We start from the raw sequence: 24,584 nt of genomic DNA, 5'->3' as shown, positions 1-24,584 counted from the left end.
GCCAAGCAGTCCTTGATGGGGCTCCATGTTTGGTGTTTTCTGACAGTGCAGAAAGATCAGTGACTGCATGAAGCACATTTAGTTTTCATTTGTGCTTTTTATGTGCCTCTTGTAATCAAGACGCAATGCAGGCTCCAGGTTGTGGTTTATTGCTATTGCTGTCTTCCCTTAAGCTCCCTGAGCAAAGCAGGTTGGATGAGAAGCAAAATGAGACCAGTTTAATAGCAGTAGCCAGACAGCCAGCCAGAAATAGCCGTGCTACAGGAGATGGAGTAAATAAAATAATCCTGTCAGCCTCCATTACAGTTCAGGTTTCCAAGTGGTAAGATAAAAGAGACATCGCTGAGCCCTTTTAGTGTAAGAAGGTCTAGTTCCCATATCACTTCTGCTGGAAGCACTGAAGTAATCTCTGCACCAAAACAACGGCCCTGCTTTTATTACAGGCTAACCAGGTCTCACAGGACCAGCCCAAAATCTTGTTTGCAAAAACAGAGCAGCCCTGGGACAATTCTTATTACTCTGAAGTGGTTTTCTGACCCACAAGGAGCACTCTTTGACTTCTGCAGCACCACCCATCCCTTCTCTTTTTCTCCCGGTAACACAGATCTCCCCAGAATGCCCTGTTTTGGGTCAAGCCTGGGCCCAGCCTGCAGCAGAGTGGGCAAATGGGTCAGGCTCAGGAGAGCTGCTGAAATCAGCAGCTCAGGAGAGACTCAGTGCTGCCCTGGCAGGCAGGGCCTGCTGCTGCTGGACCTGGTGAGATTGCTGGTGATTCCTGGGGCTGTCCTGAGCAGGGCCAGGAGCTGGACCTTGATGATCCTGTGGGTCCCTTCCAACTCAAGATATTTTATTATTCTATGAGATAGGCAGGGAGGTGACCAAAGAGAACACACTGGCTTGGTCACAGCCCCAGAACAAAGCGTGAAATGAAGTTTTTAGAGACCAGTGTTTCCACAGCCCCACTTGCCAGACCCCTGTGCTCATGCCCAGATGATCAGTCAGTGCTGTCTGCAGGCAAGAGGGTTTTTTTGGGTCCTTAGAGCATAGCAGGGAAGTTGGATCCTCCTGTCCCTTGGCCAGCAGAGAGCTGGACATGAAGGCAAGTCCAGCAATTGATGGGTTATAGTTTAAAACCAGTTATGAAACAGTCCTTCAGCTTTCAGACAGGTGTGCTCAGGGAAAGAAAACATTCCTTTTGACAGCCCAGAACCTGGAGTGCCCAGTGACCCTCGGGCAGGGCTGTGCAGGTGCCAGCCACGTGCCCTCGCGTGGCTGCACAGGAGGGTTTGTGCTGAAGGGCTGCACTGACCTGAGCCAGCACCTGCCACACTTGCTGGCGATCCACTGGCTCCGAGGGAGCAGAGAGGGAAGAGTGGGAGCCAGAGGGATCCAGAGGAGACAGCGGGAGGAGGGCAAGGGAAGGCTTTAAGTTGTTAGTTGCTAATTCAGTGTTAAAATCCAAAAAGGGCTGAATTAAGAGTCCTTCACAGTCTGTGTTGCTTGGCTGGACAGGGATCAGATGTCCCTCCTCCTGTGGTCATACAGATTTGCAGGATGCTCTACAATATATTCTGTGCCTAATTTTTCACTCCCATAATTGCAGTGGGTGTAAATTTGGTCCACAAACAAAACCTCCAGAGCTGAAAATCTACCCCTCTTCCTGCTGTGGCTTTTCATCAGCACAATTTGAAGCCCCTGAGAGCAAGTTGGAAAGACCAGAAGAGCCGAGTGACGTGGGTGCAGAAGGGTTTCCCATCTCTTCCTGCTATTAGTTCTTTGGAAAGGCACTCGCCCTTGCCCCGCGGCTTCGCAGCCAAAGTGATTGGGCTCAGGGTGGAACAAGGCATCAAAATGCCACTGATGTTCCACTAAATACATGGAACCAAAACAGCATTTCCACATAAATGCTTTCAGCTCCAGTCCTCCCCCTCTCAGATCCCACACTGCAGCTCCATGGAGCTGGCGAGGATGAATCGAACGTCTCTTCCCAAACTCAGGAGACAGACAGTGCTGAATAATTTGGCAGGAATCTGCCGACCTCCCCAGCACAACTGTCCTTGTGCAAGAGGAGTTATGTAAACTGAGAGAGGTTTAGGCTCCCTTGGGAGGCTCTTTGGCCCATCCCAGGAGGTTTGTTGGGGGTGGTGTTGGAGAGGTGGTGTTACATCCCCCTATTCCTAATACAGTCCATCCCTCACCACATTTCAGGCTTTGCTGTGCAGGCCCCATCTCCCTGCTCCTACAGCCTGGCTCAGTCCCAGCTGCTGTGTCTGACAAGCTGATACCAGGGCTCACAGCCTCTGGCCTCCAAACACTTAGCAGGGCTTAGATTTGTTTTCTGGTATCAAGAATATTTAGGACAAAACCATTCACAAGGGTTCATTGAGTTTTAGGTTCTCATTTGGACTGAGAAAGGGCCTGGTTGGATGATGTACTCACAGCTCTGGGCTGGTCGATGAGATCCGTGTGTCACTTCCCCATCTCAAACTCAGCCCACAGGAGGGTTAAGGTACATGAACAAATGCTACAGAAAGCTGCCCCCTTGGTATTCATGAAAAGCAGGCTGGGCTGCTTTCATCAAAGGGTCTCTTTAAGGTAAATTAGATTTTAAAAATGTAGGCTCCAAATACTTTTTTAAAAAGCCAAAGGACGTTGAAAGCCCTTATGACTAAAGATACCCAAAGACATGGCGAAGTGGCAGTGTGCCATTCTCTCATTGCTTACGGCAGGCTGGGCAGAGTGAAGATAGAGAGCAAGCAGGCAGGAAAATCAGGACAAATTTCAAGAGTACATTAAAAAACCCTGCTCACTCCCTCTGCTCTACAGGCACTGCCCAGGCCAGCGAGAAATCATCAGAGAGGGGTCTGAGCCCCACACCTCAGTGCAAAAGGCAACTCAGCCTTTTCCAAACTTCTGCCTTTCCCAAATCATGGGTTCGTGCTTGGGTGCAGTTATTATGGACACTGGCTTAGTCTTTGCCCAATTTCAGCATCAACCGTTCACTGTTCATCAACTCTTCCAGTGTCAGCTGTTCACCAAGGGGTGGCACTTGGCTGTAGTGGCATCTCTCTAGCCTCATCCTCGGCTGCCCATTCTCCAGTGGTCTCTCTGCCTCACTGGGCTCTGCCAGCTCTGATCCCGAGGCGTGGATTAGGCTGAGCTGTTCTTACATGGCTCTGAGCTGTTAGAGATCCACCATCAGAGGCTGCCAGTGTGTCTCTCACCAATTACTTACAGCTCCCTGTTGCTCTGTACACTAAGCAAATGTCATTATCCCCTGGTAGAGCTGGGGAAGGGCTGAGGGAAAAATGTCACTTCACCCCGAGGCCCCCAGCCAGCCCCTGCCAGCCCTGGGAGCTGCACTCACACAGCCTGGCTGATCCCTGTGCTCAGAGCACATCACCCCTCCCCAGGTCAGTTTGAACCTCCTTTGCCATTGGAATATGCAGGGGTTTGGTAACCAGGAGGACCAATAACCTATATATGCAATGAGAACCTTGTCATGGATTATTCTGTGGTTGGCATCTCCTCGCCTGTCAGCTCATAAGAGGGATCTAATGACTCACGGCTGCAAATGGCTCTTCCTCCATTTGTGTTTCACGAATGATTTGTTTTACGCATGAGAAGTCAAGTGTGACCCAGCACAGAATAAACCACAGCCCTTGAAAAAATGCACCATCCTAAAATCACAGCCCTTGCTTAAGGCCTCCCCATCCACCCTTGCACCAAACAATTAATAGGAGGAATGGATGCTGCACGCGGAGCTCGTGGGAACGAGTGACTTGGACCAGGACAGGGCCTCACCTGTGCCCTCTGACAGGGGGTAATTTCCTCCTTATGTGCCCTGTGCTGCTTAAACCCTTGAATAGCTTTCAGTTCTGATGTCACATTGCACGAGTGACCGCAGGTTGCTCTTCTTGTGATGAATGTTCTTTCTCCTGCAGAGGTGTGACTCATACAGGGTCTTGCACACCCACAGCGTGCAAAGGCTGTGCCTGGCTCGGGCAGCTGTGGCAGAAAAATGTGATGGACTAAAGCTAGAGAGCAGGAGGAAGCAGTACTGAAGACAAGTAGAAGTCAATGCAATAGTAAGAGCCACTGAACACTCTGATTTACGGGTGCAGTCCTTTCTGCAGGTATCTATATCCACTTCAGTAAGTGTGTAATTCATTGTGGAAGCCACATCCCACATTCAGATCTCCAAGTTTTCCAACAGAGCTCAGCCTTGGTTTCCTTCTGATGGTCACAAAGCAGAGTTTTTTCTTCTGAAGTGACCTTCCCCCCTTCAGAGAGGGGCAGGGTGTGGGAGCAGGAGGGAATGGCCCAGGCAGGTCCCACAGGCAGGTCCAGCCCTGAGCTCAGCACAAGCTGCTCGAGCTGCAAACACCAACACAGCCCTCGGAGAGCAGAACTAGGCGGGGGGGGGGAACTTACATAATATGTCAGAACTCTGTTTTGTGCTCTCGTCAAACACCACTTTTTTTGGCTTCATCTTTTCCTTGTGAATCCTTAGTACAGATTACGTGAACAGACTGCAGAGCATTATTCAGTAGAGCTTAATTAACCTCAGTGAGGGAAAGAAAAGGAAATCATAGAAGCTGTAGGGTAAAAACAGATCATATTTAGACAAATAAGTGCAAATGACCCAGATGCATCAATTGCCTTCAGAGCCAGGCAAGGCAGTCTGGATGCTCTGCAGAGACTGCAGGTCTGTGTTGCTGCAGCTCCTGCTGCCTTGGGGCTCTCCCACACCGCCCCTCCAGTCCGTGTAATCCCACCTGCTCTCATCCATCCCTCCTCCATCTGTCACCTTCCTCTCAGACACCATCAAAATGCAGAGCTGAGAAGGACCCCAAGAGATCAGCTATTCCCTTTGCAGGATTAAGTATACTCAGATCATCTCTGATGGATGTTTTTCTAACCTTCTTTTGAAAATCCCCCAGGAATGCCATCCCAAGACTTCCCTATTTTGTCTGTTCTAGAGTTTAACTACTGTTACAGCTAGAAAGATTTTTGTCCCAAGATTCTAATGCTGTTCTCCCTGGTGGTAAATTGAGCCAAAGCACAATCAAAATGGAGAATAATTGATCACCAGGCTCCGTAGAAGAGCAGCAGCTTTCACCTACTGGAATACCAACAGCACATTTCTTTTTAGTTATTAGTTATTACCTTTCTAGATTAAACAACTCCATTTCCCCACTGATGAGGTTTTGAGAGTCCTTTTTTTGGTCTTTTTTTGTCTTCTTATGTTTTCTTGCTCTTGCCTGATTTAACTACAAGAAATAATTTTGTGTGACATTCAGAACTGGACAGTGTAAACCAGCCAGTCGTCATGCTGACTGAACTGTGGGCAGGATAACAGGCAAGACCATACTAATACAGCCAGCGTGTACATGAAGGTACATTTTAGAGCTTAATTATTTCTTCTTAATATGTTATCCCTGGGATAATCAGGAGCAGGAGCAGCAGCCTGCGCAGCTACCATTTCTATGCCCCACAAAGCCAGAGCTCCTTTCCACAGCGTGGCTGCTTCCATAGCAGATGAATCTCATTTTGCGTGTACTGTCTGCTCTGTCCTCCTGCCATGCAGCTCTTACACCAGGCTGGTTGAACGATCCATTTTTCTCCTCGGCCACACAGCTACTTTCCTTTATCTTCTGTTTGCTTGTTTGTCTCCACGGACATACTGGGAGAAAGGATAGTCCTGTGCTGGACAAAACGGTGTGGGGAGCACCGGGATCATTTCTCAGCACTGCTCCAGGTTCCTGGCTGCACATGGCAGAGAGCACACAAGCAGCATCACTTCATGGCCTGTGTGTTCCCTGAATTCCTATTCTCTTGTGTACATACATAAAAAGCTCCTTAAAACAAGTCTTTGGCCTCATTTGCTGTCTCTCACATAGCCCAGATGAATACCTAAATTTTATCGAACTCAATTACAGTGTAAGCCATTTGAAGAGGCTCATGGTTTACTAAGGAGCTAAGTAATATCTGTTATTCTTTAAGAGCTGTAGGAACATAAGTGGTAAAATATCCATGGATCAAATAATTATTATGCATCCTGTACTATGGGTATTAAAATTTAGTCAGTTGGGAAATAATATCCATTTATTGAGTGGCAAAAAGAAGGAGAAGTGAGAATAGAAATGCCCAGATATTAAAAATTACATTATCCAGTTACAGTTGCTAATCTGCTCTATGGACTGAACTTTCTGGAACCAGGTATGTACAAAGTGTCTTCCATGAGCAGGCATGTGCTGCTCACGGAGATGATTATGTGCTCCACCACTCTGGGAGAAGTAAAGGGTCTCTTATAAATTTGGGGTGCCACTGTTTGTGGTCAGTGAGTGAGAAATGTCCTTCTTTTGTGGAAGTAGGAAGGAAATGTGCTGTGGGGTATCGGGAGGGTGATGGGAGAAGAGATGATCCATTTCTTCTAGAGTCATTATTGAGCCTTCTCCTCCAATGGCAGTAAAGGGGCAGACAGGAGCTTTGTGCTTGTTGTCTTTCCCTCCTTTCCCCTGTGCTTGCTTAGCACTCAAGGGCAAACCACGGCGTTTCTTCCTCGCGTTCTCTGCAGGCTCATCAGCTGAACTATTGCATTTCGCCAACCGTAATATTCTGTGGGGCCATTTTATTTCCAGAAGCCCTTGCAGGATTCCGGTATCTCCTCACTGCTCCTGCAGTACCTCCCAGGCAGCGCCGTTACCTTCACATCCAGTGCTCAGCAGCACCTGCAGAGCTCAGGAGCCTTGGAGATGCTCTGCAAGAGCCTCAGCCTGGGAGAGGAAACGTGTGGAGCAGCTCAGGCAGACACCTCCGAACCCAGGGACTGTCCTCTGTGCAAAGCTGTTAAAGCATTCACTTGGCATTAGCTGTTAAAAATAGCTCATAATGTTTTCTGAGTCAAAATCAGAGAGATAAAAGGGGAAAAATGTATTGAGTGTGTGTAGGGAAAAGGCCAACACACAGAGCCTGATGAGAAGGAAGATTGTGATTCTTTATTCTTGTAATACCTTCATGAACAAATCTACACAATCATGAGAGTTGCCTGGAAAAGTTCTGTGGATTCCTCTTCACCCATGTCATCACGAGCACGGTCTGTTCAGGTGGTGTTCTGCAAGTCCTCAGGATCAGTGGGAAGGAGAGTGGCTGTTGTACAGCTAATTTAAGGAGCACATCTCGGTTCCTGTGAGATTTGGGATCAGGTTTTTTTGAGAGTGTGGTGGAGATTAAATGTTATTTCTACAGATGAGCCCCAGACTCACATTAAACACAGTGTGTGGTATCGATCGGATTGATCAGGTCCTGTGTGACGCTTACAGCCTTTCCCAGGCACAGAGGGAAAGAAGCAATTTCCCAAGTTAGGACAAAACAGAAAAGATATTCTGTTGCCTATTCAGCCTGAAATACCCTTTTTTGTGTATTGGACAGCATCACTGCTCAGAGCCTGCACTAGAGGAAGGTGTTTCTACTAGAGATTTGTTAATGGAATTTCCCCCCTGCCCAGAACATTCCAGGGGAAGGAGTCAGGATCTAAAGCTTCTCACCAGTGCCCTGTATAATGAGAATTAATACTGTCTGGCAGATCCATTAGCAAGGTGCAAGTTTGCTAAATAAATTATGGTGTAGAGTTTATTTTTCAAGATTAATTTTTTTAAAGTTATACCTACTACCTATCTTTAAAAAACCTCGCTGCTAAATATTATTTGAGTAAATAAATGCTGTACATTGATTTAATTTTTCTTCTTAAATGAATCCTTTGTCATACATTCATCTTTATATTTATCTTTATCTCAAAAATCCAAAGGTACTTAGGTTAAATTGATTTAATATACCTAAATATTGGCTTTTGAGAGTGGTCAGAGGAAGGAAATCTTGATTGTGTGTTGCTGAGTTTGGTGTTCTAAATATGTGTGCCTTGAAACTTGAATGACTTTGTGTGGTCATGACTATAGAATTAACATTTTTTTCTGAGGATCATCTTTTGTTATCTTCTCCTGTAAAGACATAGAGATGTGGGGCCAATGCTCCTCTTAAATCAGTATAAATCAAGAGTAGTTCTAGTAAAGGCAGTACAAAATTTACTTTTCCCTTCTCGACATAGAGAAATAAGCTGCTGCTCAACAAAAAGGAGTAACCAACATGAACAGGTTTGGTTGAAAAGGTTATAAATATCAAGGAAGGAAAAAGAAAATATTAAGCTGGATCAAGAGGTTAAATCCAGGGTGTAATGAGACAGAGATGGGTTAGGAGTGCTTTGGCCTGAGGATCGGGGTGATTTCTCACCAGTGAGCCGTGTGCGAATGGGAAATGGGTTCCAAGGAGAAAGGGCTGAGACCTGTCTCCCCTGGCTCTGGGACTGTGTTTGGAAAACAGATCTGCACTACCCAGTCTGCACTGCCAAACATGGCTGCATTCTGTTTGTACACCTGGCTGGCAGCACAGGAATTCCATCAGGCCAGTGGCCTGTGTCTTATGGTTCTCGTCCCATGGAATAGAACCTCCCATCATGGGAAATGATGGAAGCGTGTTTCCTACTCAGAGGCATTTCTTCATGCCCACAAGCTGAATTTTGCAGCACAAGGAGGTGTATTTTGTTCTTCTCTGCCTGTGATCTACCCTGTTTGCAAGAAGTGTTCATAACAGGTGAGGCTTGAAGAACCTGGCCAGGTTGCACTATTATTTCTTTGTTTTCTTCAGCCCTCCCAGGAATTTCCTGCTGAGCTCAGGCTCTATAAGCATCCTACAATCAACCCTTTCTCCTTTTGTCTCTGTAGGATCTGATAAGAAGAGATATTCTGTATTACAAAGGGCGCATAGACATGGATAAATATGAAGTGGTGGATATAGACGATGGGAGAGATGATGACTTCAATGTCAGCATGAAGAATGCCTTCAAACTTCATAACAAGGAGACTGAGGAAATGCACTTATTCTTTGCCAAGAAACTGGAGGAGAAGTTACGATGGCTTAGAGCTTTCAGAGAAGAAAGGAAGATGGTAAAAGAAGATGAAAAGATAGGTGAGGAATATGGAAATGAATCTGAAAGGAGATTGTTGGTAATGTTTAATTTAGCCCCAATGGGTGGAGAAGCTGACATTTTTATTTAGTAGAATTACAGTTCAGTCTTACTGAAATGTCCTTGGTTGCTCTCATAGTCATAAACAGGTCTCTTTCTAATTCAGCTACTGTTATTTTTGGCCCTCAATAAATAAATTCTGCCCGTAGCTTCAAGCCTGGACCTCCATAAGTATATGGGAGAAGGAAGTCTTTGGCCATTTGACTTCAGTGTCTCCTGGCTGCACCATTCTGCTCTGATTATATCTCATGCAGTGTGGCGGGGCAGCAGAGTCAGTGACTTCCCAGCCGTGCCCTCCCCTCTCATCAGCCCGTCCATTGACTGTAACCAGTGACAGTTCAGGCTCAGTTTGGTGCTCAGCTGTAAAGCACTGGGCATATTTATGCTACTGTATAAATAATAATGGGTCTAATCTTACTTTTCATACAGCCCCTGCACAAGTGAGATTATAAAGAGGCCTGTCCTTCAAGGAAGAGCTGCTTTTCAGTAGAACACACCCGTACCCTCAGTTCACCAGGCCATCCTTGCCCGCTTGGGGCCTTCTGTGTTTGCCCAACAGTGCAGGGCATCCCCCCACCCCCCAAAAAAACCCTGAGGCTTTGTAAGCAACCTTCTGAATTGTGTTTGCCGTGTTCCCTTTTCCAGGCTTTGAAATTTCTGAAAATCAAAAGCGGCAAGCGGCAATGACAGTAAAGAAAGTCAGTAAGCAAAAAGGTAACCGGCAACATGCTCTGTGCCTGGTGATGTGAGGGTGGAGCGGGCTGGGCTGAATCCTGCTGGGTTAGGATCCAGCGTCCCCTTGAACTTCTCCCTCCCCTGCTCTTTTTTTATAAAATACCGTTTGTGCTTTGTATCCTTTCTTAATGTATCTGTGGGCCAAATTAATCTCTGGTCGAATGTGCTTGAAGCCAGTGGAATGGCACCAGAGATGAATTTGATCTCGTGTCTCCAGTCTGATGTCCAGAAGCTGTCCCTGGGGGCAGAAATCTATCTCAGTTGTTTTATCTCAGGCGGAAACGGGAGTGAGTGCGGAGGTGTGTAGGGGTTCTGTTAATTCCCAAAGTCTCTCATTAAGCAAAAAAAGAAGGATGACTAAAATGCTGGAACTGGGGAGGGAGCTACCCCTTTCCTGCTTCTAGAAAGGGGACACTCTTGTTTCCTGGGGCTGCCTGTAACTCTTTAAGGACAGCACAGTAGCATCAGCTCTAGGAAATAAAGTGTTTTAGTAAAGACATTATATTTCTTGAGTGTCAGATTCATTTCCCCACCCAGGCAGGGTACAGTCAACTAGTCAATACCATGCCAGGTATTAGGCAGAATCACAACTGGCAAAGGCCAGCGTTTATTATCTCTGGCAATAACTCTTGCAGCTACAGGTTTGGAAATACTGAACACAGAGGGAAAGTCAGAGAGGTCATCTTTCAAGTTCTCCAAAGCTTCACTGTGTCACAGACATATCGATTCAGTACCAAAGTTCCATGGCACAACTAGGCCTATAAATGCGCGTTGAGAAAACTCTCACTGCTTGGGCTCGATTCAGCCCCAGGCAGGTTTGTCCCCGCTGTGCGCAGGCAGTGGGGGTTTTTTTCAGAAGTTGAAGGAGCTCTTTGCTTTCTGCCTCACCTGTTGTTTGCCAGGCCAACTGTAAACTCCTTGGTTTGCTGTGTCTCTCCATTGTCATTAGTCTTCTCCTCTCTACTAACTTCCTATGTCGTCTTCTAAGATGTTCTCTAAAAACTCTCCTGGCCAGATTTTCTGAGCTCAGAGTGTGCACACCCCAAAACCAGGTCCAGGTACCTCACACAGGGGTACCTGTGCTTCAGGCAGGAGTCGCCATTGTCACCAGCTCGTGGTCACAGAGTCCCCCTCACCACCTGCATGTTCGTCCCTCAGCACGGAACCAATCACAGGGATTGTGGCAACTGGAAAATTAGAGAATCAGACTTGCATGATTGCCATGACAAAACCAGTTTAAATTATTACTTGCTGTTCAGTTAATTATATTATTAATTAATTAAGGTATTAATTAATAATTGTACTGTTCAGCCATTAAGGAACACAGTTCAGAAGTGCCTGAGCATGCCTTCCGTTACTCCCACGTAAATCACTGGACTTGCATCCTGACAAATACAATATGCCCAACAAGACTTATGTCTTACACAGCAATTGCTCTCTGTCTTCTCTCTTTGTCTTTCTCTCTCTTTCTCTCTGAGATGAAAAAAGAGGGGTTGTTATCTTAGGCTTCTTGGACTGTAAAACTCATTAGCTCCTAAAGCACCAGTCAGCATTTCTTTAGTGAAGAACGAGCTTAGGCTGTAGCACTGGCAGTTCTTTTTATGAGATTAAGTCCTCGAGTCAGACAGAAGTTCAGTCACATCCCAGCACCAAGTTAAGCACAGCCTCGTTGTTTTTAAGACACAGAATCTGAAAAACAACAAATAGGGTCGTTAAAACAGTAGCTCTGTTTGCTTTGTCCTGCACTGTGGTGATGGTAGCCCAGTCTCACTCAGATTGATTAAGTATTGACACTGAAGGTTTTGCTGAAAACGCTTTGTTTTGTTACTCTGTGATTTGTCTTGTGCCCAGGCCTAGAGGCTGCTGGAGCAGGGAGCTGCTGGCACTGCTCAGAAGGGGGAGGTAGGAGGAAATTCCTGAGAGCTGGCTTTTAGTGACTGATTTTTTGAATCTTGCCATATGCATTTTACAGATATTGACAACATTTTTTTTGCCAAGACCTTGGCAGACACTTAGGGCTCAGGCTTGGGAGCAGGCAGAGAGGTGTGCCTGTGCCAGGGGTTGCTGCCTCTGCCCTCCCACGGCATGACAGAAGCGTCAGAAAGAGCTTTAGGTGGGTTTTGGAGCATCAGTTATACCTGGAAAGCAGTGAAGCCCTTCAGGAGAGGGAATACTTCAGTGGAACTATTAATTCACTTAAATGCAGGCTTTGCAGGATGGTCTCAGTGGCTACAGCAGGGCTTGGCAGCTCCACAGCCTGGCCCGACGTGTCGCGAGCTCTGCTCTCATGTCAGCGGGTGCCTATTACAGACTTGTTCCTAGATTATCTCAGCTGTTCCCTCCACCTCTTAAATGGGAAACCATGGTAATTCCCCTGTCACAGAACACTTAAGGAAGAGAGAAAAGCCGTGAAGGAGGTGAAATGGAAAATGCAATCAACTTTGTTAGAGGTGAAGCAGAAAAACATTTTTCAAATAGTATAAACTGCTGCTTATTTCATGCACTGTTGTACCATACCTCCCAGAAGTATTGCTCTCGAGCTGGCTGGCATGTGTTTGAAGAGGAGGCGTTTAAACCGCTGCTGGCTGCAGCAGGCGAGGGAGAGGCACTGAGAGTAGCTGAGAGCAGCAGCAGGAGCCTTAAAACTCTGCTTTTTAAACTAACAGAACCTTTATCCAGGTGACTGAGAGCACAACTCTTTGAGAAGTTTTTGATCCGCACTTGTGGGTCCTCTGTGGGGTCCCCTGGCAGCAGCCCCTCCTGACCCTCATGGCTGCACATGATATGTGCAGGGCCAGACTCCCTGCCAGACCCAGTTAATGGTGCACGAGGGCAGATTTCAGCAACAGTCCAGGATTTGCACTACTTATTGGATTGGGCAAAACATAATGTCATTAGATCAGGTGCCTTAAGACAGCATTAAACCAATTTTGGGCCTTCTTTAAGTCCATTAGCTATACAGTAAATGGGTACCGTTGGCTCTGCACCTCACAGGCAGAAAAGGGCTGGTTGCTGTTGTTTTCCTTTTGCATTGATTGTTCAAGATTTTGCCTCTTGGTTGTTGCCCTTTAACTTCCTTCAGTGTCAGTGTGGGAACTGGGAATAGAATTCAGTGTGGTGTCTCCTAGAAGTAGTAAAGTAACAAGAGCATTTTATTTGTCTTGACTTAACAAAAACAACAAAACCCCCCGCAGCCCTTTGCAGGCCACAGGCAGACAAGTGTGCAGGATCTTTGCAGATAATCCAGGTCCCACTGAGAACTTCCACTGCCTCTGCTGACACGGCAGAGGGATGATGGCATTGGGTTGTGCTTCCAGCACTGTGCTTGTTATTGATTAGAGCAGTGGAAACAGGTCTAAAGTTCCCTTGAAAACAGGTCTCTTGTGGATCTCCAGTCCATCCTTAGCCACAGGTTAATCCAGGGTACTTTTTCCATTTCTAAGCATCTAGAAACAGATGGCTCCTGGAGTGCCTCTCTCCATTAGGTCACTTGTCATCTCCCCCCAAGAATTAGTGTTTGCAGCCTGCAGGAACATTCAGTTCCCTTCCTGATACCTTCCTGATCCCCAGTTCTGTCCAGATCTGGTCCCGTGCAGGACAGGGATATTTGCTTATATTCCTAGAAGCTGCCAGCCAGAGGTGTCAGGGAATGAGAGGTTCTCCCAGGAAGGAGACTCCATTCTTAATGCACCATTTCCCAGTGATGTTTTCACTTTGGAAAATAAAATATCTGCTCAGATTTAGAGAAGTGACCTTAGCGTGAGCTGGGAGGATTTCCCACTCCAGGAGAGCTCTTCAACCCCACACTGTGAGCCAGCTCCTTCATGCCCTTCTCCCTGCCCTGTGTATTCCCCTCTGCACTGTGCACAGCTTCCCCAAAGCAGATGCCTTCAGCCCAGACGAGCCTTTAGAAGGAGGGACGCATAGATTTACTCAGGATCACCCCGTCCCTGAGCTGAGAAGGATGCTGGCACCAAACATGGCCATGAATACTCAGCTGTGCACACCCAGCAGGGGTTAAGTCATCAGCCAGCATGAGCTGCTTTGGCCTGTCATGAAACACCCTCTGAATCACTGGATTTTCCTGCTAATTTATTCCTGCCCGATCACTTGAGCTCACAGCAAACTATGTCATGAAAACCCCTCCCCAGACATGCAACAGCTTCTTTCTGACTTCTCACCCTTCAGCACCTGAAGCTCTCCCAGCATGTGCGCCCAGCAGAGCAGGGGCTGCCCGTCAGTGCTCCTGTGCCAGCTGGCAGGGGCAGGGCTGACCAAGGAACAGGGACTGCCGGTGCCTCCCGTGGTTCTCTGGAGTGTTGAAACCTGTTTTACTGCATCTTGCTGACAAGATCGATGTGGCCCTGCCATGTTTCCCCATCCTATTCACGCACGTAGGCACAGCCTCGGGGGATTACAGGAGCCTGAGCAAGCACAGAATAACCCTTGGAAACAAAGAGGGGCATTTGCATTTTCGGATAATCAGGGTCACTTCCCGTTTTTACAGCACAGTAGGTGAAAGAATGGAGCTAATCGTGTTATCAGTGGATTTCCCCACAGATTCAGGGAAATCTCAGAGCTTACCCCATTTCTTGTAAAACCCAGACCCTGCCCACTGCAGTGCTCGTGTTGTGGGTCCACAAGCACCATCCCACAGCAGTACAGAGTGTAATATCTTCTGAGGACATCAGATCTACAAGCTAAGGCAAATCAAGAGTAAATTCTTGGCTGGTAGACCTCTGAGTATGGTCCAGTGACTCTGCTGAGCACGTGCTGCAGGGCAGATTTTTGGTGAGGTGTTAGTGGTACTTGTTTGAAGAGACCAGGTGTCAATATCAATGACACATTGAGGTTCCAACTGAAATAAGTTTGTCAGCCCAAGTACTCCTGCACTTCACCTTGGTGAGGGTATCAGGTGAGGGGCAGTGCTGCTTCCCAGAAGAGGCAGCTTTTCAGGGTTTTCATGGCTGAACTGATTTCCTCCTGTCAGTGAAACCCACAGGGTGATCTTTGTGATCAGCCTGCAGAGTGCTGCAGGAGAGGGAGGCTGTATAAACACAGGATGGGATAAATTATTTTTCACCTGGCTTTGATTGATAAAGCCCCCGTATCATTCTTGTCTTGCCTCGATTAGCTTTTCTTATCACATGAGGAATCATTATCTTACTGTCTGCTCTAATGACATCAGGCTGCAATAACAGACTGGATAAATAGACTCAGGAAGGTCGAGTTACCTCAGTGTGTGTAGGTAGATACTGTGGTTGGCTCGGGAACATCCAGGACACGAGATGACTGTTTCCTCTGTTGGATTTCTCAAGCTGCAGTCAGTCTTTTTCCCCTCCCTTTTCCTCCTGAACAGAGACGTGAGGTCAGTGGTTAGAAAAGGGAGCTGAGGCATGTCCTCCTCACTGGTACCATCCCATTAATACCTGCCTGGGCCAGACTGTTAAGTAAAATCCCCATCTGTGTGAAGAGCCATGGCTAAGGCACCACCCAAATTCCTCTTGAGATGGGCAAATGTGTCGAAAAGTGAGTTGGGTGGTTCAGCAGGAGGTGTAAACCAGTCCACAGCTGCTCAGGATAGATCCTGTTCACAGCTGCCACCCACCCCTCCTTCTGTAAGGCTGCAATCAGGGAGAACTCATAGACACATGACAGTTTACCAGCCCTAAACCGAACAGTGACCTGGTGAATTGTGCTTTGAGATCCTCTGTTGAAATGTGCTGCCGAAGGACAAAGGGCTGTACCCACTCGCTTGTTTCTTTACCTTAAGCTTGTTGCTATTGCAGGAGTGATTAACACAACAGTTAGTGCTCTTGAGGCATGTCCCTGGCTTCCCCATGTTACACTCTTCAGGAGAAAACAGAATTTATGGGATTTTTGAGCATGGCTTCTGAAAGATGCAAGTTGGCTGAGCTGCCCTTGAGCTCAGAGGGAGCTGGAAGGTTCCTCAGTGCAGCACTGCTCCCTTTCCTCCCAGCAGCCCCCCCTCAGCCAGTGCAGAACCCAAGTGTTGATCATGGCATTGTCCCCCACTCTGGCTAATGGACAGTGTGACACCTGGACAGCTGGGTAGAGGAAAAGTGAAATAGCTCCTTATCAAAGTGTAAGCTAAAATCTTACAGGCTGAGGATGGAATACGCAGCTAGTAAGGCTATTTCCATGGTTATGTGGAGGAGATCTGTGTGCACTCTATGTATGTTTGTGTGAGCTCTGGGAGGGTGCCGTGTCGTGTCCTGCTGTATGATCCGTCTGCACGTGTCCGTGCGTTGCCTGTGAGTTAACAGCATGCTCCTCAATCTTCAAGTGTTACTGAAATCATGTTGTAACCTCAAGCAGAAGAGACACTTTGGAAAACAAAACCAAAACAAAACCTAGAAGGGAACAAAAGAGACAGTTTTAAGTCTTTTTAATTGTCTTCTTCTGAGCTGAGAAATCCGAAAGACTCCGAGTGACGCTGCCTAGTGCTAAAAAAAGACATGATTTCAACTGACAGAGCAGCATCTCTCTTACCAGTTTTGTCTAGCCAAATTATAAATCTGGGAGTTTTCTTGTTCTCATTCTGAGCAGCTCCCCACAACCCTGCTGTGCAGCTGCAGCCACAGTGCAGAATTATGCATGAGCCAGCAGAAGGAGCTCCAGGTCTGGTCATGGGGGTAGAGCTGTGTTCTGACACAGCTGTGCCTAGAAATCATTACTTATCTATCGATTCTTTCCCTTTGTGCTTTGAATTCCGTCTGCCACACAGCCCAAAATTGTCTTGGAAAAGAGTTTTGCTCATTTCTTTCTGTTCAATTGCAGTGGAGTTATGGCTTCAAATATTAAAAAGATATCCCTCAAGAGACAGTTTTGCACAACAGCCCGAAGTTCTGATGAGGGAACAAACCACTTTAGAGCAGAAGAGAAAAATACCTGCCCGCCTTTTTCCCAGAATTGCTAGTACTCTTTCTCAGGATTTGAAGATGTGCAGATCTTTCTGCCTCCCAGCCCCCAATTTCTGTGTTCCACATTGTCAAGAACATGGGTTTGTTCAAAAAAATATTTAAAAGCCATTCTTGGGGCACCTCAAGCTATTGCAAAGTGCTGTCTCACAGTTGCACGAGGAAGTGCATTCTGGAATTATCAGCCTGACTTGCCAGAGCACTGTGGTTTTATCTGCATCCCCCCCCAGTGATGATGCATGTCATTGAGATCCACAGCTTTGATTGTTTAGGCCACTTGATAAATACAATAAATATGCAAACCTTCAGCTGCTTATGCAAGTAGAACCAGCCAGGAGCTTTTGGCATTCACCCAGCCCAGATGTTAATGCCAGTAGCCCAGATCCTCACACAGGGCCACACATACAACTGTGAGGAGAGGGGTCTGAGCTGCTTTACTGAGGGAAGTGGCAGTGTGTGCATGGGTCTGTTTCAAGCAAGGATAGACGTTTTTCAGAAGTTTTGACCAAAAAGGCTGTTTTGGGAAAGACCTGAATGGGGTTTGCTAGTGATCTGGCCAGGGGAGTCTGCCTTTTTTCTCTTAGAGAAGACGGACTATGGATTCCATTCTTTGCAGTGTGACTCCATCAATGTCAGAGGATGTCAGCCAGACTGTCCTTTCTCTTCTTCTTCAGCCTTCCAAGTGCATAACATTCTGCTGATCCAGGACATTTTTTAGCATTTCTGTATGGTCATTAAAATACATTAGTTCATCCTCCACAAATTGGTTTAGGGACAGTAAAGAGCTCAGCCCAGCTCGGCTGCAGCACAGGGCTAACTGCTACTCTGCAGCCACAGGATGCCAAAGCCATTGGGCCATGTCATTAATGTGGGGTTAATGTCTTCCAAAGCTAAAAACAAGTGCTGTATCCCCCTTAGTAGCTCTGTTCTGTTGTAGAACATTAATTTTGGTGGCACAAGGACTATTTGCCTTTGAAGTAATTCCTGGTCCCCTGGGTCGACCAAACCAGAAGATTTATTTTCCAGCTCTAGCCATGTAAGGGACCTTTAGCAGATCCTAACCTTCCCACAGACCCTAAAATCCCTCACCAGTCTCTGCTGGGAAAATTGGCCAAGGCACCAAGGGCTGGTGGCCTCCAGGAGGATGTCGACACTCCTGTGTGGGTTCAGGGTTAGAGTTTGTCCTCCAGAGCAGACTCTGCAGTTGGTCTTACTGTCCCCACATTGACCTGCCTGGAGCAAGGCAGCTCCAAGCAGGACAGTGGCAGAAGAAGAGATGGAATGGCAGAAGTGAGCTCAAGCTCGTGCTCTGCCCCTGTGGGACATCATCTGCTTCAGTCACATGGTGTGAGAAATTCAAACTGCTGTTTGGGACCTGCCAACCAGCATGGTACAGAAGTTGTGTCAGGTATCCCAGAAGTACCCCTGCCCAGCTGTGACCCCAGGACAGCAAGGGCTCTGGGGCTGCCCTCTGCTCTGCAGGCCTTCTGTGGGAAACAGGAGCTTGGGAAGACAGAGTAGAAAACTCCCCGATGAGTAAATATTCCATCATGTAGATACAAATGCAGAACATCTCCAGGTTGATCTTTTCAAAAAAGTTTGAAATACTAACTGTGATGAATTTGTTAAAGGTTCATAAGGATGAATCATGGAGCAGTTTTTGTTCACTGCAAGAATAGATCTTGGTTACTCCCTGCAGTGGACAGAGATAGTAAAGAAGGAGAAATGAGTTAAACATAGTCAAGATGACATCTCCTTTCGGTCTGAGCCTTTTGAGGATTTTAACCCTTGATTCCTAAATTCTATAGCAAGGGGAAGCGAATTGATCCTCTTTCCTAAAGACACACTAAAGCCTTAGCTTGTATCCAAAAGGACAGTGCAGCACCATGTCAAAAGTTGTGTGGTGAGCTCCATGAGTGCCCCTTGTGAGGCTTCTCCCCTGTGTGTAAATGCCACTCGTGTGCAGCCGTCCTGTGCCCGGCCAGCCCGGCCCCGGTGTGTCTGTGTGTGGGTAGGACTGCGAACGCATTTCTTGTGCACACCTTGCTGTGGTACCTGGGTGCTAATCACCGTATTTTGCCTTCTCTAGCACCTTCCCAGCCGAGGATCTCAAAGTGTTTTACAAACATTAATTAATTTAGCTTCACATCCCTCCTGTGAGGTAGGTGGGTGCTGCCATCCCGCTTTTCCAGATGAGGACCCTGAGCTGCTTGGGCAGAGTCACCTTGGCTCCTGCGGTTAAAGCCGGGGCAGGCGGCGGCCTCGGGATGGCCTCGTGACGCCTACACCCCGCAGAAGGAAGAGCAGTTCTGCATGCAGCAGAGGGGATCCAGAGATGGCCAGAGCTTACAGCAGCCTGCTCCAGAGCCCTGCTCCTCTCTCCTTCCTGCCCTTCTCTGGAGTTGTGGTTTCCAGCCGGTCACAGTCACACTGCCCTGAGGCTGAAGGAGGGGTTATCCCTCATCAGCAGTGTTGAGGGGAAGGACATACAGACTGTGTCACTGTGCCCTGTTGTCTGTGCTTTGGTGGTGATACACATCCCTTCTGTTTCACTTCCAGTCACCCAGAGCCGTACTTTCCATCCCTTACAACGGCTTGCACAGGCCCCAGCTTGCTGAAGCCCCCCCTTTCCATGGGAAAGCTGTAAGGGCAGCATCCTCTCACCCTATTCCTGCACAGGAGCTGTGGCTCACCTGTGTAGGAATCAGATATCCAGATCCCAAAGTGTAGCCTTCCCATTGCATCCATTGCTACCAGTTTGGCTTGAGCAGAGTCAGCCTTTTCTGCATTGTGTGCAGCTGTTTTGGGCTGAAACCAGACTGGTGAATTCAAAAAGAACCCTATGGAAAAGTCCTAAAACCTTCCTAGAGAAGATAACGAGCTCCCTTTGGTAGGCAGATGAGCACAGCCTTCCTGCAGAGCATCTCTGCTCCGCCCCGGCACGGGAAGCCGTGCTGGGCAGTCCCTGGGGTCGCGCTGCTCGGGTCTGGTCAGTGGGGCATGTGGGCACAGCCGTGTTCCAGGTCAAGCTGGGAGGGAGGGGAAAAACGAGCTTGGAAGCAACAGGTGTTGAAGTGGAGTGGGTTGAATGCCGCGGTCATTGGGCTCCATCTGAGCAGGACAGTGCATGTGGCCGTGCTCCTTCGGTCACACAGGACTTTTCCATGAGGGCGGGCAGAACTCTGCCGATACAAAAGTAATGGATCTTTCCCAAATCTTCAGGCCTTGGTGCAGCACAGGCAGCCTCAGAGCTGAGAGGTCAGGCAGTGCTGGTTGCTCCGTAGATTTGTGTCTCTCACACGTCTCCCCGGTGTTTGGGACCCTGGTTATGAGTGATGAGGCGATAGAGTGACAAAGAAAGACGACTGACCCAATTGCTCTTTGACTGATCTGTTTCTTTTTCCCCCCAATCATCGATGCAGGTGTGAGCTACTCCAAGTCGGTTCCTCCAGCCTACCCACCACCCCAGGATCCATTAAATCAGGGACAATACATGGTGACAGATGGCATATCCCAGTCCCAGGTCTTCGAGTTCACCGAACCCAGACGCAGCCAGGCACCATTCTGGCAAAACTTCAGCAGGTTAACACCATTCAAAAAATAATACCTAGAGAGATGGAGAATTTTAACTTAAAAGAACTAAAATTTAAAAATAAAAATAAATAAAATTATATTTATAGATGGACCTTTTTTCGGAGAAGCACTGTTGCAACTAAATATATATACATATATATATGTATACACACATTTAAAAAATAATAATATATACATATATGTATATATATAGAAGGACCAAAAACTTTTTTTGTTGTTTTTGGGAAGTAATCTGCTACTAGATACTAGGAAGCACCAATGATTTCTAACCATATGACCTATTTTATTTTATTCCATTGGTCAGACATCTGTTTGGGTTTTTTTTTCCTGTTTTTCTTCATTTTCATCCTGGTCGTCCTTGGCATCCCAGAATGCTTTCTCGCTTGTGTGACTCCGTCATGGAAGTTCCTCATGGACTACATTGGTGTATATTTTCTTTGATTTTATTTATGGGGGGGTTGTTTGTTTTTTGGAGTGCTGGGAGGTCTCTGCTCCCTCTCCCACCCTCTCCGTCCCTCCCTTGACTGTCCCGAGAGTCCCCATCCCAGTGAAGACATGGCCCCATTCCCTGTCCTGCATTCCCTGGTCTGACTCGTGCCTGTCTGGATGTGCTCCCTGTGCTCCCGCTCCGCTGCGCAGTATTTCTCTGGCTTTAACTGTTTTGTTGTGGGCAGGTGAAACCCAGCAGAAGGGGAAGCAGCTATTTAGGAAGTGAGAGATGGGTTTTCCTCAGTTAATTTTTTGAATTTTTTTAAGCACTGTCTTTTTCTCAATTCAGTGTGATTTGTTCACACTCGGAGTAAGACTGAGAAAAGAATACCAGGGGCTTTTCTTTTTTTCGCATTGAGCTTTGTTTCTCTGGAGTTATCTTTGATTTTATTTGCTTTTCAAGCTGAGACACAACTCTGAAAAGCCCACTCCTATCTTTGTGTTCCATGCAAAGATAAAAGCTTAAAAACCGATGGCTTCATGCCTCCATCGCAGCTGGAGGAAAATTGGCTACGAGGCTCCGACAAATGGCCAGTTTTCCATCTTCAGGAACTAAGGTCCCATCCTTGGCCACACTCAGCCTGCACAGTCCTGGTTAATGAACCACTAATTGCCATTTGCAGGAGCAGTAGTCCCAAAAGTGGGGACTCACTGCACTCACTGCCTGCTCCACTCTGGGCATCCCAGATCCCTGGCTCCCAACACCCGTGAGCTGCCGGTAGTGACCCGTTAGTGGAAGGATCCCTAGAGGGGTTCACCTACTGGGTAAACCCCCCGAGCTGCAGAGGAGCTGAGAGCTGCCTTTCAGGACAGATCTGGATGTGCCCTGAGAGGTGTAGCCGTGGTTGTGTGTCCTGATCCAGAGCAGTGCTCAGCTCACCCCCAGGCCATCCGTGGCTCGCAGAGGTGTATCACTGTCCGCGGGCTCTGGAGTCATTCAGCCAAACTCCAGGTCTCTTTCTCTCTCTTTTTCTCCCTCTGGAGATTCACAGCTCTGTTTTTAAAGACACATCCTACAATTTCAACTTTAAGTACATTTGTTTGCAAGTGCAAAAGCTTATGTTAAGCTTGTAAAACAAACCGCTGTGCACGAAGATGATTTTTTTATCCTAGGGCAAATGAGACTGTTTAACCAGATTTAGAAGATGAATTTAAAACCTTTTCAGAGCCATTCTGCAAACTCCTTTGAAAATGTGGGATAAAGTGATTGATCACGGTATTTGTCTTTTTCCTTTGAATCTGATACACCACATAAGCACCCCGGGCCAGCGAGTGTGGAGATACATTTTTTTTTTTTTGCCCCTAAGAAATACAATGGGAAGAGCAGAGAGCGTGATTTCATTATTTCCATGGAGCCTGTTTTATTTCAGGGCATATTGCAAGGGTGGCATTATTTTTATCTAAGTCAAAAAATAATCTCTCGTATACTTTTGACTAATCTAGAAACTATCAATAACCAGCAAAGCCAGATTAGTGTTTTGGAGTGGAAAAGTGACCCCTCTGTGACAGGCAGCAGCTAAATACCAGGAATCCCAAATAGGAAGCAACCCAATTTTATATCAGAAATTATTTTTATGCTCTTTTGTATCTTTGCATTTTTATGGTCAGATTTTAATACGGGATACGTAGCAAATATTATTTTGTTTCTTTAACAGAATGGGTATTTAACAAAGTGAATGAGAGGGGTTCTTGTCAGTTAACTGGAATGTTTTACTCTTTCTGAATGGCTGGAGAGATGCAGAGAGAGAGAGAGAGAGAGAGAAAGAGAGAGAGAGAGATTCCAAAATGTTGTCAACATGATGAAAATTTCACTTATTCCTTTGCCTTTTTACTTGCTTAGGGGAAAAAAAAAGTAACAAGCACATTAGTTAAGCCTGTTCATTTACTGTTTTGTGCCTCAGAGAGTGAGAATGAGACATCCATAATTTTTATGAGAAGATGCTTCCTAAATATTCAGCACTAGGAAAAACGAAACACCACCGCCACACCATTATTTGCATCATAAGTCAAGACTCGCTTGATCTGACAAGGCCACTTGTTGGACTCGCAGCTTCTTTCTTAAGTGGGAAGCCCACCCGAGCCAGCACTGCCCGAGCAGAGCAGCTGCAGGCGCGTGTTCCAGAGGGAAGAGGGGCTTGGCTCTCAGGCAATGGCATCCGGGAAAGCTCTTCCCCTCCATAAATTGCCAGAGGTGCTGCAGGAGATGGAGCATTGGCACAAAGAAGAACCAGCACTGGGTCCCACTTTCCCACCTCCTGTGGCTTTCCCAGTAGGGAGCAGGGCTGGGCTGCCGCGCGGCGGGAGCGGCACGGATGCAGATTGGTTGATTTGACTGAGCATCTGATAACAGACTTTCATTTCAATGCCAGACAGGAGGAACCCACTTACCATTCCATGTGCAGAAACAAGAGAGTTGTAACAAACTTAAATGTTTACGGTATTTCTCTGGCTGAATCTATACATATATATATATATAAAATAAAGATACCTTCTTCCCTAGGTAAATGACATGCATTACCCCTTGACCTAGACACTAGAACAGAGGATCTAAATTCAAGACTTTCGCCTCCCCACCCTCTCCAAAAAGTCAAACAAGAACCAACCTAGGTGCATCTAACAGTTGTAAATAGAAAATAATACATAGAGAAATATATTTGAAATTTGTTTCAGTTTCTGGATGGGCACTAACCATCCATTGCAATGTTATTGATAGTACACTGTGGTGCTTTGGGTTTCTGGTTTTGTTCTCTTTATGCTCTGTCATCTTTTCATTGCAGCTACATTTCAGGGAACATGTATATTTAGTAGCTATTGTAAGTTCTGCATGGCATCACCAAGCTTATTTTTCCTTAAGAAGAAAAGAAGAGTCTGTAGGAGTTTAAAGGCACTATGACGACAGGGACTTGTAGCAGAGAATTTAAAAAAAAAAAAAAAAAAAGGTTTTTAAAATTCTAGTTTGAAGCCAAATACTGATATTTTAGTGCTTTTGGGGTTTTAAAAGTAAGAGAAAAAAAAAAAAGAAAAAAAAAAAGAAAAAAAAGGATTTTGGTAACCCAGCTGATCCGCACTTGCCAGTTTTATTATTTTGTTTATATTGGACTGTTTGACCCTGTCAAACAAGTGTCAAAGTTGTGTGTATAAAACAAAAAAAGTGTTTAAAAAAGTGTTGTAAAGACACTGAGCCTTATGAAAATATTTATGGAATTAAATAAAAAGAAGTGAAAAGGCATCTGAAGGCATTTTAACTCATTTTCCTCAGAGCGGTCTCACCTTCCCCCAAGGTTGAGTACGAGTTGCTGGGGTGGGGCCCCAGCCTGGTAGCAAAGTGGACACTGAGACAGTCATATGCCACCAAAAAGTAGGAATGTTCTGGAAATATCCAACCTCCCCTTGCTCTGTGTCCTCCCTGTGAACTGAGTGAAGTGATAAATGAGTAGCTGGAGGTTGAGCACTGACAGCATCCCGCCCTGCCAGCACTGGCAGGGGCTGCTCCGAGTGGAGCTGGGATCGAGTCTGCGAGACATGGGTTTGAAATGCTTTTTGTTCCTGCACTTTGCTCAGCTCCAGCCCAAATGTGAAGACAGCCGAGCTCTCCGGACAGACATCAGCAAAATATGCTGTGAGCAACCCAAGAACCATTTTGGAGCGTGTGGAAGTAGAACAGGGGGTGGGGTTTCCAAGGAAATTAGCCTGGCCCTGCACTGCCCTGCTGCAGAGGGCTGGACACAGGGAAGGAGCAGGTT

General features: G+C 46.7%; 1 protein-coding gene across 7 annotated transcripts in view; it reads left to right on the top strand.

The window, feature by feature from the left end:
- Window positions 1-24,070, top strand: part of ARHGEF9 (Cdc42 guanine nucleotide exchange factor 9) — a 207,610-nt gene extending 183,540 nt beyond the window's left edge. For all 7 annotated transcript variants that reach the window (XM_027662249.1, XM_027662251.1, XM_027662255.1 and 4 more), the window contains 3 exons: window positions 8,781-9,024; window positions 9,728-9,796; window positions 20,181-24,070. In XM_027662249.1, the coding sequence (XP_027518050.1) occupies window positions 8,781-9,024; window positions 9,728-9,796; window positions 20,181-20,362 (495 nt within the window). In that variant the 3' untranslated portion in view covers window positions 20,363-24,070. The remainder of the gene's footprint in view (window positions 1-8,780; window positions 9,025-9,727; window positions 9,797-20,180) is intronic.
- The last annotated feature ends 514 nt before the right edge of the window (window positions 24,071-24,584 follow it).

This window comes from Corapipo altera, unplaced genomic scaffold (genome assembly GCF_003945725.1).
Source record: "Corapipo altera isolate COAL_440 unplaced genomic scaffold, ASM394572v1 326, whole genome shotgun sequence".
NCBI classification, from domain to species: Eukaryota; Metazoa; Chordata; class Aves; order Passeriformes; family Pipridae; genus Corapipo; species Corapipo altera.
This window is presented reverse-complemented; position numbering and strand designations above follow the sequence as displayed.